This window comes from Gallinula chloropus (assembly GCF_964237585.1).
Source record: "Gallinula chloropus genome assembly, chromosome: 19".
In the NCBI taxonomy this organism is placed as follows: Eukaryota; Metazoa; Chordata; class Aves; order Gruiformes; family Rallidae; genus Gallinula; species Gallinula chloropus.
Genome location: NC_140104.1, coordinates 11,373,884 through 11,388,545, shown reverse-complemented (window position 1 = coordinate 11,388,545; position 14,662 = coordinate 11,373,884). Strand labels below are relative to the sequence as shown.

General features: G+C 42.5%; 1 protein-coding gene across 1 annotated transcript; it reads left to right on the top strand.

The window, feature by feature from the left end:
- Window positions 1-4,720: 4,720 nt before the first annotated feature.
- On the top strand, window positions 4,721-14,155 carry SLC13A2 (solute carrier family 13 member 2). Its single transcript, XM_084272803.1, has 11 exons — window positions 4,721-4,834; window positions 5,179-5,315; window positions 6,370-6,596; window positions 7,473-7,653; window positions 7,876-7,998; window positions 8,924-9,145; window positions 9,248-9,336; window positions 9,908-10,029; window positions 11,916-12,077; window positions 13,037-13,174; window positions 13,948-14,155. The coding sequence occupies exons 1-11, from the start codon at window positions 4,736-4,738 to the stop codon at window positions 14,077-14,079; spliced, it is 1,632 nt and encodes a 543-aa protein (XP_084128929.1). The 5' UTR covers window positions 4,721-4,735; the 3' UTR covers window positions 14,080-14,155.
- The last annotated feature ends 507 nt before the right edge of the window (window positions 14,156-14,662 follow it).

Here is a 14,662-nt window from a genome sequence, read left to right as displayed (position 1 = left end):
TAGGTGAGGCTGCAGCTGGTGTCCAACCTTCACAGATGGGAAAACAAGGTTTCCTTTCAGGTTTTCATTGCAACCTTAGGACAGGAGAGTAGAAAGTCGAAAAATTACTTTGCTGTTGGCTGATTTTGTCACTGCACCTTTTCAGACACTAAATCAACATTAAGTGGAAGCAAAAATGTGAGGGAATATTAATTCATTTGAAAGCTCTTTCTCATTCTTTTTGGGAGAAATGCTAAAGCTGGGCATTGGCAGTGGTACCATGAAGCTGTTCCCTCCAAGCAATATGCCTCACTCAAGCTCACAGAGAGCTGTGAGTAATGCAGCTCTGGCAACTGAAACCTCTCTGGGTTTCAATCCTAAGCACGTTATTGAAAAAAAAGAAGCCCTGGCAGAAAAGGGGGTGAGAGAGAAACAGCAGAAGCTCTTTGCAGAGCTGGCACCAGATGACCTAATGCCTGTGCTTCTCTCTCTCTGCTTGGCCAAGCTATAAATAGATCGGAGACAATTTATACCAATAAAATCGAAATGTTATCATCATTATCTGAAGAATGCGCTTGCCTGATCTACCAAATAAAGGCATCAAAGTGATAGACATAACAAGACACTCCCTCTGGACTTAAAAAACTAGTCCAGTGTATTTAAAGAACCAGCATTTTGCTTCTAGTTCAGAAGTTCCTTGTAACTGGGACATCTGCTGGGAACTTCCCAGTAGCTTTTTCTTTTCTTTTCTTCCTCTTTTTTTTTTTTAAATTCTCTTTCCTCTGTTTTCCTTTCTCCCCAATACACCCTGCAAGCTACCAAAGCTGGGCCTATAATGTTGCAAGACCAGAGAGGTGAAAAAAATAAAGTCCAATGTCTACAAAATGATGTACTGTAGCCAAGTCCTTCTGGATCTGCTGAGATATAACAGCTCATATCAGAACGAGTTACCAGGTTCCCTCTTTGGCCCAGAGTCTTTCTTACAACATACTAGGCTGCCATGGGGGATGGGGCCAGAACTGAGTTCTGACCAGCCCAAAACATTTTCCTTGTTGCTCTTTGAGAAGAAGAAACCAGAATTGTCATGAGGGTCATCCTCAGACTGCACAAAGACGCACAAGGGGCCTCCTCAAGTGGTGAGGACTTAAAAGTCCCTTTAGGTGTGGGGATTTGATGTGGCATCCTGGGACAGGAGCTCTGTTCTACTGGGTTTTGCTACCCAAGGAATTTCTCAGTGAATACAGTGACGACAGAATCACGGAAGGGCAGGGGTTGGAAGGGACCTCTGGAGACCATCTCATCCAACCCCCTGCTAAAGATGTTGACATAACATTTCCTGTAGATGTTTCTAATCTCTATATTTGAGCATGACAGATGCAGACGTGTTTTTTCCATACTCTTCATATTTGTAAACTACTATGGAGGGAGCCGTCTCTCCTTTTTTATGGGAGGAATAACAGTACCTACTCAAAGATGGCATTATTAAAGACAACAACACTAAGATTCTTTAAACAAAGCCTAGGTCATTTCAGGATGCTTTCAGTAAACCTACTTGGCCCACAAGGAGTTAACTCTCTCCTGGATTTACCAGTTATCAGGAAGATTATCTTAAGAAAATTCCTGGTCTGACACTCTTTTGCTGTCCCCTCCCTTCTTTGTTCTCTTCCTTCTTTCTCCGATTACAGTTCCAAAAACAACACCCAACCTCCAGAGGTCAATGGTTAATATTCCCGAGTGTTTATATAGTCTCCAGCAGCAGACCTCAGGCCCTTCAGCACTGGGCTAGCTCCAGCACCATGGCTGGCATAGGGCAGATGCTCCTAGCCTTCAGGAAATATCTGATCATAGTGTTTGTACCCCTTGTGTTTATTCCTCTGCCTCTGGCTATTCCTACCAAGGTAAGAACTTGTTTAATTGCATTTGAGAGCCAAATCTCTTTCAGAGTCTTCCTTTTAAGCAACAGAGCTGAAGAGATCACACAGATCTTTCTCAGAGGTAGTTCCTTCATTAATCGCTTGAAGACCTTTTTGGGTTGTTTTTTTTTCCTCTGGGAGAACCTCTTTGCCTACTGACAGTGGGGGAATATAAAAGCAGTAGGACATAGCTGGATGGGCAGATACATCTGTGATTGCATATTCTAGAAGAATGCTGAGTGACATGCAATTTTTGTGACTTTTGCTTTGCATCTGATTTAGCAAAGGACTTTGTATGCTGAAGCTCATACACGTGAACCGAAGTTACAATCTAAGGCTTAATTTTAATCTCCCTTCTGATTTTCTAAAACTATCCTGTTCATATCCTCTTAATATTTTCCTTGTTGTTGTGGCTGCCCGATGGGAGAGGTATTTTTCTTGGTCAGATGGACAAGGTATTCTGATACGTAAGGATAAAATAATATGCATTTCACTCTTTTAAAAAGATATTCCTGTAAGAATCTTTCCAAGCAACTACTTAAATAAAATAATTAAACATTTAAATAAAGTGTCAAGCTTGGAAGACACATTGTTTAGGATTCCTTCAGAAAAATGTGACTACAAAACCCAGCAGCAGCGGGGCAGGTGTTTCGGAGAGATTGAAATGCAGCCCCACGAGCAGGCAGGCTGCCAGCCTTTGCTGCTTCCTCACTCTGCCTTATTTCTCCTGCTCTCAATCTCCTCACGCAGACAGATCTAATCTCTGGTCTTCAGGTCTCTATTTACAGTGCCAGCATTATTAAATAGGTAGTCCCAATCTCCTTCACACGTCATTCCTCTTTGGACATCAACTCCCAGCTCTTTCCTCTGGTCTCTGCCTGTCCCCCGATCCCTGCTGACTCCCAGTTTCTAGTCTCCTTCGTCAAACTTCCTTCTTCACTCCACCAGCTCTCACCTTTCCTTCTGTGCAGCCTGTCCCAAAGCTCGTTCTTCCTCACAGCTCTTTTTCTGAGCGTTATCAGAGACTTTGGAGCTATGACCAGAGGACTGCAAGCCCGAGTGATAGATTGGCACTGGCTTGAAGTGAAACGTGGTAACCGATCAGGCGTGTCCTCTTAGTCCCTTGTTATGCAAATAAAACTAGAACTGAAAAGCTTCCTAAGAATAAAATCAGAAAAAAATACTTTTTGCTAGTTTATTTTCCATAGGCAAAGGAGTTACTGAAGTTAAAACACATCTGGATCAGAAATGTTCTGTGTAGCCTGAAAGAGAATTGTTTTTTCTCTGAGGCCGTGAGTTCAAGCTTACTTTCTAGAGTCATTGTTACCATACAATAAGCCCTTGGTATTGACCGTAGAATGATCTGGCAGTCTTGGTTCAGTTCCCCGTTGGAAATGACTCCCTCTGGTTTCTATGCAATCAACTACAACACAGAAGTTTAAAAGGTCCTGGACTTTTCCTTTTGCAATCTGTAAGAATTCTTGCCTTAGGATTGCGCGCCGGGCTACTGCTGAGCAGGAAAAGCTGGTACCTCAGCACGCAGGGCTGTAAGCACACAACTCACAGGGTGGAATTTCACATTTTTCTGTTCTCTTGAGCTATTAACCTGTCCTGCAATGACATAGCACTGGGCACTAAACTATTACAATGCTAAAGGTTTTGTCTGAAGACAGAGGAATTTCCTTACCGGACAAGTGACTTTGTGCCTTGTGCCAGCATTGACCGAGCGCCTGTTCTCAGCAGGCTGGGAGAGAGCAGCACTATGTCTATGATCCGGGTTCCAAAGCCCTGTTAGGGTCTCTCAAGAGGCACTCACAGACATCTCCTAGTAACAAAAATGGGAGAGAAAGGATCATCTAAATGGAAAATTGCTTTCAGTGCTTGATGGGATGGGTAATGAAGATTTTTTACTGCTCTCATTCAAAAATAAGGCTCAGAAAGGCATCTTTCATCTCTTCATGAATCCCTTTCAGCTTTATTTCTCCAGCCCTGCATCTCTGGTAATTTACCACCTACACTGTTGTCACCTTCTTTCCTCTACACTACTCAGCTTCCTTGTTCATCCTTGCCCTTCAACAGCTCTGTAACTTCCATGCCACGTTCAGGAGTCCTGAGCATGGTCTCAAGCATCACAGATTTGACTCTGCCAGCCATTATTCCTGCCCCTTGGTTTAATCCTCTGCAATCTAGCCACTGCAATTGCAATCTCTTCATTATTTCCTCAAGAAGAAACAAGTCAAAGTCAGTGGAAGCCGAAACGGATCTGCAACCAGTTGGTTAGCAAGACTTTCAACGTTTGTACTAAGCTAAAAATTCAATGAAGAATAAGATAAAGGTATTTACAGTACAAGGAGTCCAGGCTGTTGAAATTAGTTGGTGTTCATCATGTCCTGAAACACGTGGGGGAAAAAAGGTGGAGAAACCTTGACTGGAGCAGTAACTGTTACTGCAGCTGAAAGGCAGAAATATATAAAAAGAAAATAACCACCATCAGCAAAACCAGGTCTGTGCAGGGACTGCCAATCCCTTATCACCAAGGGTTCAAAGTCATCAATTTGTTTCTTTTCCCAAGTTTCTTGTTTTTCCCCACTGGAGGCCCCAATCTTTTCCCCACCGTTCCGACAAGGTTGTTGAACAGTTTGTCATTTGATTAGGATCTGCATAGGTAGGAGGATAGATGGGAGAGAAAGAGAGAAAATAACCTTTTCTCAAATCCCTTTATCAGCAAGGAATATAGTTATGGGCTGTTGCCTCCTCAAAGCCTATGTGAGATGTACAGTCTGTTCTGATTGTGTGTACTCTTCCTCTGCCAGGAGGCCCGATGTGCTTACGTTATCATAGTGATGGCGCTGTTTTGGTGCACAGAGGCCTTGCCATTGGCTGTCACAGCTCTCTTTCCCGTCCTGCTGTTCCCACTAATGAACATCATGGATTCAACAACAGTAAGAGATCTTGCTCTATACATGTTTGCCTATGGATTTATGGGTCAGCTTCTCTTATTCTGGGATTATTTCCAGGATGATTTCCAGAGTGTGGGGAAAGTAAGAGAAAATTGCAGTATTGTTACATAGGGAAATCTTCTGTCCTCTCCATGGAACAGAATTTGCATGAGCCTAGAGTGAGCTCTGGGTGGAGCTGCTAATCCCAAATCAAAAGCAAAATCTCTCTTTAGGTACAGTCCATAGTTACTGCATGCTAACGTCCTTGGGGCAAGATCCTCCTTCAGAAAAATGCCTCCTCTCTTGCCTTCTTGTCACTATTTTCCCTCCCTCATTCCACGTTACAGGTCTGTCGGGAGTACCTGAAGGACACCAACATGCTTTTTATTGGGGGACTGCTGGTGGCCATTGCTATTGAGAATTGGCACCTACACAAGCGTGTTGCGCTGCGGGTCTTGCTTATCACTGGTGTCAGACCAGCCCTGTGAGTAACAGTTGGGAAAATGCGGTGGGATGAAGGACTTTATGGCATTAGTTCCTATCTCAGAGATGCCTGTAGACTCAAATATCAATCTGTAAACTGTATGTCTACAGTCCAAGTGAGTTAGTGCCTGAGCAAACCTTGCAAATGGGGCTCCTTTGATGTCTTACAGACCTACTGCCTCTTTTTTGAATTCCAGATAGCTTTAGGTGGAGAAAGAGCAACAAGAGAGTCCATGCTGAGAAGACAAGGGTGCTGCTTGGCTTGGCCAGAAGCACAGCTTTAGGCAATCAGGAAAGACTACGGCTGAAACACAGAAAACATACACTCTCTGACTGTTAGGCTGATTGCAAAGAGAAGAGAAAATATGGGGATGCTTGTTCTGAAAACAACAAATGTTTTCCAGACTAGAACTTTAAGCTTTGCAGGGGCTACATGTCCCTATTTAATTTGTCTCAGATGATAAGAAGAGGGAATACTGAAGGAAATTACAAAGCAATAGAATAAAAATGCATGAAAGATAATGCCCTTTTCATCTAATATATAATCTACATCTCATCTAAAGAATAATTTTGAGACAAATAACATACTAATACTGAGGCAAGGATTAGAATTTTGTATGAGTAAGAAGGGAATCTTGAATGATAGAGGTGGGATAAAATGATACAGAAAGAGATCATCTTCCGTATGGCTTAAACTGATTGCCCTTTGGGATCAAATTGAGTTTGTAATTCCTCTTCAAAATATATTATAATACATTAATACATGTTATTGAGCTGGTATGTCTTCCTCAAAAGCATGCAGAATAAGCAGGATACTGACCAGATAAAGGGTTTGTCTCGAGATACCAGCTCCCACTTTCCCAGGCATAAGCACAGTTGGCTGGAATTGCAGAAAGAAAACTTGCTGTTAAATCTTACTGTGACGTTTAGGAAGAGTAGGAGGGAGCACTAGGTGTGTGAATTGCTAAGGCAGTTCCCCAACCCAGCACCTGTAACCAAAGCTCTGTAACAAGAAAAAGGTTCTCAACCGACTTTTCCCAACCTTTTCACTTCAGACTTCTCATGGGTTTCATGATCGTGACCGCCTTCCTGTCCATGTGGATCAGCAACACAGCCACCACTGCCATGATGGTCCCAATAGCACAAGCAGTGTTGGAACAGTTGCACAAGTCTGAAATGGAGTCTAGCACAGCAACCCAAACATCTGAAAACATCAATCCAGCATTTGAACTGCAGGAAACGCCAACTAAATCAGACAGCTCCACAGAAACACAGGAAAAAAGTGAGTGGGTGATGGTGTCTTTCTCTTTGGGATGATGGAGGATGGCCTGATGCCTTCTTCACTGTCATTTTAGCTCTAGTAAGTTATAAAAGAATGTACCTAAAGCATCCTGGCTGTATCAGACAGCATTTACCAGGCTCTTCCATGAAACAGACAAAGGCACAGTAAAATCTACTGACTTGGCTGCAGTTAGAAATATATTGAAAATGTGAAGAGATGGTAACTAATCAATAAAACAACAGAAATAAATTCTCCATTAGCTGAAGTCTTTACATTAGGCTTGATACTTCCCTATATATTTTTGTCAGTTCTGTTATTATCTACTGTGTAACTTACCAGATAATAGGGAATTCCTGAGAGGAAATTCCTGGCCTATTTTATGCCAGAAGGTTAGGGATTAAAATGATCTTTCTAATCCAAAGATATACAATCATGCAACAATATCTCTGGACCAGCTGTCTTGCCCTCTTCCACAACAACTCAAGTGTTTCTGAATGTAAATCTCAGTGCCCATAGTCAGGTGCTGGTACAGAACGAGTTCCCTTCAGCCCAACTCCTCTCCAAATTCTTGCCTCTCTCCCCTCCAAGTGCAGTCCAGACATCGTGTTAGCTCACTGAGAAGTGTCAGCAGTACATTTGGACTTCATCACACATTTCAGCTTCTCTTCTGGAAAATTGCTCTGTATCAAGGCCACCCATAAAAATTGCACAGAATATCAAAGAATTAACACCACTGGCTTTAAAATGAGGACACTTGGCTCCTTCAGTTTTGAATCCATTGTGCGGTAGCCTTGAAATACTGAATGACACAGGCACGAGATGTTTTCTTATCCACTGTAACTTCTGTAACTCTTTTCATCCTGTCCTGGTACCCAGGCAAGAGCCATATGCTGACAGTTGAGGAAGACAGAAAGATTAATTACAGCCTGCAAGAAGAGAATCACAAGAAATTCTCCAAGGGAATGTCTCTTTGTATTTGTTACTCAGCCAGTATTGGAGGGATTGCAACCCTGACTGGGACAACACCAAATCTGGTACTGCAAGGACAAGTTGATGAGTAAGTCTGGTTGAATTTGTGATCCTGTACCCGCTAAACCGCATCACTCTGCCACAGCTGACTGCCAGCCGGCACCGAGGAGGAACATATCAATTTGGTACCTCTGCTGGGAAGTCAGCTTCTCTTCCTCAGTGGGCCTCACAGTACCTCCTCTTCTCTAAATCCTTAATTACAGAAGAGAGTGCAGCATTTGGAACGCTAACAGCCATCTACATTTTGCAGGCTCTTCCCTGAAAACGGCAATATCATCAACTTCGCCTCCTGGTTCTCCTTTGCCTTCCCCACTATGGTTGTGTTACTGGTTTTGACGTGGTTTTGGCTGCAGATACTGTACTTGGGCTTTGAGTAAGTACCTTCTACACACAGTAATACAGCTGACAGGCCTGTTAGCAAGTACTCCTTACCTGCCATAACACAAGTGATACTTTTCCCAGTGAGCCAATGCTTGAAAGTCAGACAGCAAGAGACAAAGTCCTCAGCTACGATGGAGACTGGCAGAACAGCATAAGAAAACATCTGCTAAAATACAGCAACTTCTTCTACAGGGAACCTTACTAAATCCCAGCTAACTGTACCCTGTAGATGAAAACAGGAAGCTCTAACTGCATGTATGCTGTCCTGCAGCATTGCTTTCACATCCTGAAAGACTGTTGTGCCTCACAGCAGAAACTGATTTCTACATATAGCTGGTAAATTCCTCTGTGATGAGATTTGCTACGGACCTAGAGGACTGGTGTTGTGCCAGTTCCCAATGCTAATCACCCTATATGACTAGCTTGCATTACCCACCTGTTTCATACTTAACCCATCTCTTTTGTATTATGCCCAACCTCCTTTTTTCTTTTAAACAAAACAAGAGCTCTGTTATACCTGCAATGGTACTTCTGTCTTCAAACTCCTCCCTTAAAATTCTCCTTTTCTGTAATTTTAAAAAGCTTGGCAACCGTTTACTTCCCTGCGATCCTATAGCCTCATCAGTCACACTGACAGTGATGTCATTTCCCCATGTGCCCAGGTAGCACACTTGCTTTTATTTAGAGCTTTTAAGGGTAGAAAGCTGGTTTTTCTGATCATCTTGACAGTACACAGCACAATGAAGTCACTTTGCAACACCTATGGTAGCTGATGCTGTGATAATAACAGATATTTAATTTCTATGTGCATATACAGATCCATATATCAGAAAGACAATGTGACTGTAAAATTTTGATTCTTAACTCTGAGGATATCTGGCAATTTCTCTGATAGTTCTTCTGCATTTTTTTCCCAGCTTTCGGAGTAATTTTGGTTGTGCTTCAAATCCCACTGCAAAGGCAAAGGAGCAACGGGCCTATGAAATCATCAGGGATGAGACCAGGAAATTGGGCTCAATGAAGTTTGCAGAAATAGCAGTTTTGATCCTCTTCATACTACTGGTAGTGCTGTGGTTCACCAGAGACCCTGGTTTCATACCAGGCTGGGCAACAGTTCTTTTCAACAAAAATGATACAAGGTATTACCCCTTCTCCCCCTCACTGTGAATAAAAATGAAGGAGGCTAAATTTCCTCAAAATGAAAACACAGCTGGGCTAAATACCTGACTGATCTATTGCAGCTATGTCACTGATGCTACAGTCGCCATCTTCATTTCAGTTCTGCTGTTCATCATCCCTTCTGACATTTCCAGCAGAGATGAACGACCAGGTAAGTTTCCTGAAGGCATGAAAAAAATAAAAAAAAGAAACAATCAACTGTCAGAATAGGTCTGTGGGAAGTTTTACATTTTAGATTGTACAAATTTCAAGCATTGAAGAAGATTTCAAACTGCGCTTCCCGCATCGCTACAGCTGAATGCTTTAGGCTAGGCAAGGCAGACACCCCAAGAAAGCTCTCTTGTTTCTTGTAATTTAACTAAGTAGGGAAGTCTTATCCAGGGGTACATGTATGTAAAAGCTTCTAAAGCTGGAGTCTTCAGGAGCAGATCCATGAGTAAGCAGAAGCACATACAGCTCTGCCGATACACTGCCATACCTTCCACTCACTCTCACCTCCATTCCACTGTCCCTCCTGGAGCAGCTGCAGAACATTCAGTAGTATTTTTGCAAGTCAGGTTTTACAGTCTTTGTTGGCAAGGCTCTGGGAGATAATCCCACACTCTTCTCAGTCGTGCTGACAGAAGTGTTCCCCAACATTCAGAATAAACTCACCTCCCACCAAGAAGTTCTCCTCTCTTTGGAGAGTGTAACGTGGCTTACAAAGTCTTTCTGGATTTTAGGCAGCAGGTCCAAGATCCGAGCACCTCCAGCTCTCTTAGACTGGAAAACAGTTCACCAGAAAATGCCATGGAACATCGTGTTTCTGCTGGGAGGTGGCTTTGCCTTAGCCAAAGGCAGTGAGGTAACATTCCCCTGTTTACCTGGTATTTGTGTCTTCCTGGGTGTTTCCCATCTTGCTTTTCACACGTGCTCTCCCAGAACGCAAGAGGGCATGCTGGTAGCACCAACACACATCTCCTCAGCTACTGGCAGTAGGACAGACTTCACCATCCTTAGGAGGAGTCCTGTGATCAGAACAATCTTTATTGCAGCTGGGATAGTACTACCAATCAAGGCAACGTGATTAACTGTGTTTCTAGAAAAGTGGGTGATTAAAAAACTACCCCAAAACATTTAAGTTTCTATTAAACACAACTTAATTGATGGGGCAAGCGTGAAGAGATAATGTGTCCAGAATGGGTCTCCAAACTATTTCAAACAAACTACTTATGGAAATGTGAGTTAAATTAAGCTACTAGAAGGCAACTGTAGAACTAGCTAGAGAACATTCAGGAGCAAATAAAAACCTCTGGCTGTTGAACTGAAGGATGTCCTGATGTATTTCTGCAGGCATCTGCCAGGAGGTCCCATGCTACAAATCTTTTTCAGGAATGACTTAGCTCATGGAACAGACAATAACTTTGTTAAGTCTACAGATAATTAAAAAAAAAAGAAAAGAAAAAGCTTCAAGTGCCTGGAAATACTAGTTTGGAATCATAATATCACAATTAAAATTAACTTAATTAACTTTATCCCGGACAAAACCAGGACAATAATACGTAAGATATGTGAAATATAATCCTTCAGCTCGGGGGACTCTTAAGTCCTCAGGTACAGTAATGTGTTCAGTTTTGGATATCATTCTCCAAAAACATGGGCTATATGAGGAAAGCTTAGAGGAAGGTAGTAAGGATGAGTGGATCTCTGGGAAACATGTTTGGAAAAGGAAGGATTCAAGAAATTGTCTTAATTTCTTCTAAAGTAAGTCACTGAATACATAAAAGCTGCTGCAGAAAGCAAGATAATATACTTTTTAATATTCTAGTGGTGCTAAAGGGCTTGAATTGCAACAAAGGAGATTTAGATCAAGCAGAAGGAAAACATTCCAACTGTAAAGGTAGTTAAACACCTGAAAAAAATCACCTGGGGAGATTTTGGAAGCTTCACTGCTAGATTTTAACAAGAAGTTTGAAAAACATCCATCAGGTAGAGCTGATCTTGTAGGACAGAAAACTAGACCAGTCCTTTCAAGGCAGATCCTAACCCTGCTGTGAGATGGGGCTTTTGAGTGTCAGCAGAGACAGGTCCAAGTAGCCAAGGTATGAAATAGGAATAACATGAGGAGCAAGAAAGGGTTGCAAAGCCAGTGAGAAAGCTAGGCCATAGGCACGGTGAGGGTATGTTCTCTTGAGAAACAGCTGAATAATAATGATGCCCCAACCATAGCCCAGAATGACAGGGAAGACACTGGTATTTTTCAGTGACTGAAAAGAGCGAAAGGGGCAAAAAGCTCCAGATAACTCATCAAGGTACCAGACAACGTGATGAAATTACATGAAACTGTAGAATTTCTGCTAAGATATATGAAGGCATTTTAGAAAGGGACTTCAAAGATCCTTGCTTAGAATTAAAATACATACTCCCCCCCATGAATATTGATAATGCACGACTAACAGCCTGAACAGAGATATAATGATCTGCTATCAATGCATCAATAACATACTGTAAACACAGCATCACCTGCTTTCAAATTCTTTGGAAGGGAAAGCACCTTTCTTGTTATTTAACCTACTGAATTACTGTGTTTATGAGCGTTGCCTCTTACACGTTTTCCACAGAAAGCAGTTTGTGTGAGAGCTCCTACAGGGTGGGAAGGTGGAATTGGTATGAGAAAATAATTGGACTGCAACGCGGCTGTTTCGCCTGCAGCCTACTGCCCTGACAGGCCTCTTCCCTCCTCTGTTACAGGAATCTGGGCTGTCTGCATGGCTAGGGAGCAAACTGACCCCTCTGCAGCAAATCCCTCACCCAGCTATTGCGATCCTGTTGTGTCTCCTCATTGCCACCTTCACGGAGTGCACCAGCAATGTGGCCACCACTACCCTCTTCCTTCCAATTCTGGCTTCAATGGTGAGTTCCAGCGTTTCCAAATACTCCTCTAAGAACAGCTTTCAACTCTTCTCCAAGTGTACATCTGTTTAGCTATAGAACACAACCAGCTGACATCACCAAGCACTGCTTCTTGTATCCCATTGGGAATACAAGGCTTAAAATATACATCTAAGTATGTGCACACATATATATTCACACGCAACGTGCTTAGTTCAACCTTGCTAAAAATCACTGCTGGTGAAAAGTAAAGGGACTGAATATTAGACTTTGCCTTCTGGCCTAAGCAACCTCATGAGGTCACTGCCAGCTGTACCTGTTTTTTCCCTATTTGCTCTGCACAGAGGCAGCAGCAGCAGCATTTGCTTCCTTGCAACAGTCCATTACTGTATTTCACTCGACTGCTTGCCTTCCAGAAGTCTCTGAAGGTGACAGCATTAGTCAAGCTCTATGACCCAATTCAAACTTCTGCATTTCCACAGGAAATTCCTGTTGCTGGGGTAGACAAAGCTCTGCAGCATGAAAAGAGGGTTCCAGATAGAAACGAATAAGCTTCCCCAAAAAGCTTTTGCATAGACCACAGACCCCAGCTAACCCCCAAACCAATCCACTCACATTCAGAGCTTGGGCTACCCCGTTTCCTCTGATAATTTTATTTTATTCTTAACCAGTTTGAAGCCACTCAAAATTTTTCCCTGGTACTAGTGTTGAGTACAACCATTACTATTAATTTGTAGAGCAGCAGTGATTAGTTTCCACAGCTGGGAACACAAAGAACCAGCCACAACATCAATCCTTGCATTTGCTCCATGAAGACATTGGCTAGAAGTTTCCAAAGCAGAACCAAAATATGAGTGGCTGCAGTATTTGTGAAAGAATGAGGTTTCTGACATGAACAAACACTATCAGTCTTCTGCCAAAAGACTTCTACCCATTTTTGCAAATCAAAGCCATGGTCTTTGTTCTCCCTTCTTGCCCAGGCTGAAGCGATCTGCCTCAACCCGCTCTACGTCATGCTGCCCTGCACACTCTCTGCATCGTTGGCATTCATGCTCCCAGTGGCCACTCCTCCTAATGCCATTGTCTTCTCATATGGACAACTCAGGGTTATAGATATGGTGAGCAAAAGCATATTCTTTTCAGAGTTTTCATCACTGTTTTCATCTTTCCTTTTTGTAATACTGTTTCTTCTTGGAAAACCATTAGAAAACTCACTGTACTCAGCTGACATCACATGGAAAGAAGAATGTGTGAATTAATAAAGGGACAGAGTGACTCAAATATATACTCAGAGCCTTTGTAAAGATGCTACTGAGCTTTTAAAGGACACCAAAGGCCTCTTGAAGATGTTCCAAAAAGAGCTTGCTGTCAAAGTAAAACTGCGACCTCTAACTTTTGGAAAAGCCCAAACATAGATTGCAGGAATGTCAAGGAGTCCCATCATCCAGACAGTCCATCCACAAGGGCTAGGGGAAAGCCTAACACATGTCATTGGGCTGCCCTGATGTCCTTTCTCACTATGTTGAAGGAAAGATGGATAAGGATGGCATGTCTCTTCATAACTTTTCTAATTTATAATTGCTCCAAGAAGAACTCCAAGGTGACATTAGAGATAGATGCCAGGTCAGAAGAGAAAGTCCTACATAAGTGGATTAAAAGGACTTCAAAACCTCTAGTTTAAGAGTTTTCTCCAAGGGAAACTCATTTTTCCCCAATACAAATTATATTTGTGACCAAAACCATCTTACATGTAACTTGATGGAGTTCTGATGGAGTTGTGGAAAAAAAAAAAAGGCCAAATAGAAAATCTAACCACACAAAGAACCCTAATCATCATGGAACTTAAAAAGTACTCAGTGCATCTAATAACTCTTCTCTTTTGTAATTCTAGGCCAAAGCTGGGTTTATGCTCAACATTCTAGGAGTTCTGACGATAACTCTGGCCATCAACACATGGGCTTCGTCTATATTCCAACTGCACACTTTCCCATCTTGGGCAAACAGCACAGGTTTATGCCCATAATACAGAGAGGCAAGAAACCAACAACTCTTTCTGTTTGAACTGCAATGAGAGCAAAACTATCACCTACAAGTGTTTTGCCAAGGTAGTGGTTAAGAGACAGGCCTGTTCTGTGGAAAAGGACAAGCCACCTGCAAGCAAAATCATTCAGTTGCTAACAGCAATAAAATTGCCTAACAGTGCTGTTCAGCAGGCAGTTTTGTTACCCCAGCAGTAAGATGAGGTAACCTTTGGCTTTTCAACCATTCCAGGTATCTTTAGATTTTCTGTCTCTGCAGGGGTAGATTCTCCCTGAGCACTAGCTACGTTGCTTTTCAAGCTCCACCTGTAAAGTCTGAAATCTGCATTGGGAAAGAAGAGGAGAAATATGTATATAGAAGGAAGGAGAGAGACTCTACGCACTTGATTTCATGCATATATCTGCGTATTACAGAATCACAGAATCATTAAGGTTGGAAAAGACCTCCAAGATCATCTAGTCCAACCATCCCCCTATCACATGTCTCTAAGTACCTCATTTAACCTCTCCTTGAACAGCCCGAGGGACGGTGACTCCACCACCTCCCTGGACAACCCCTTCCAACAC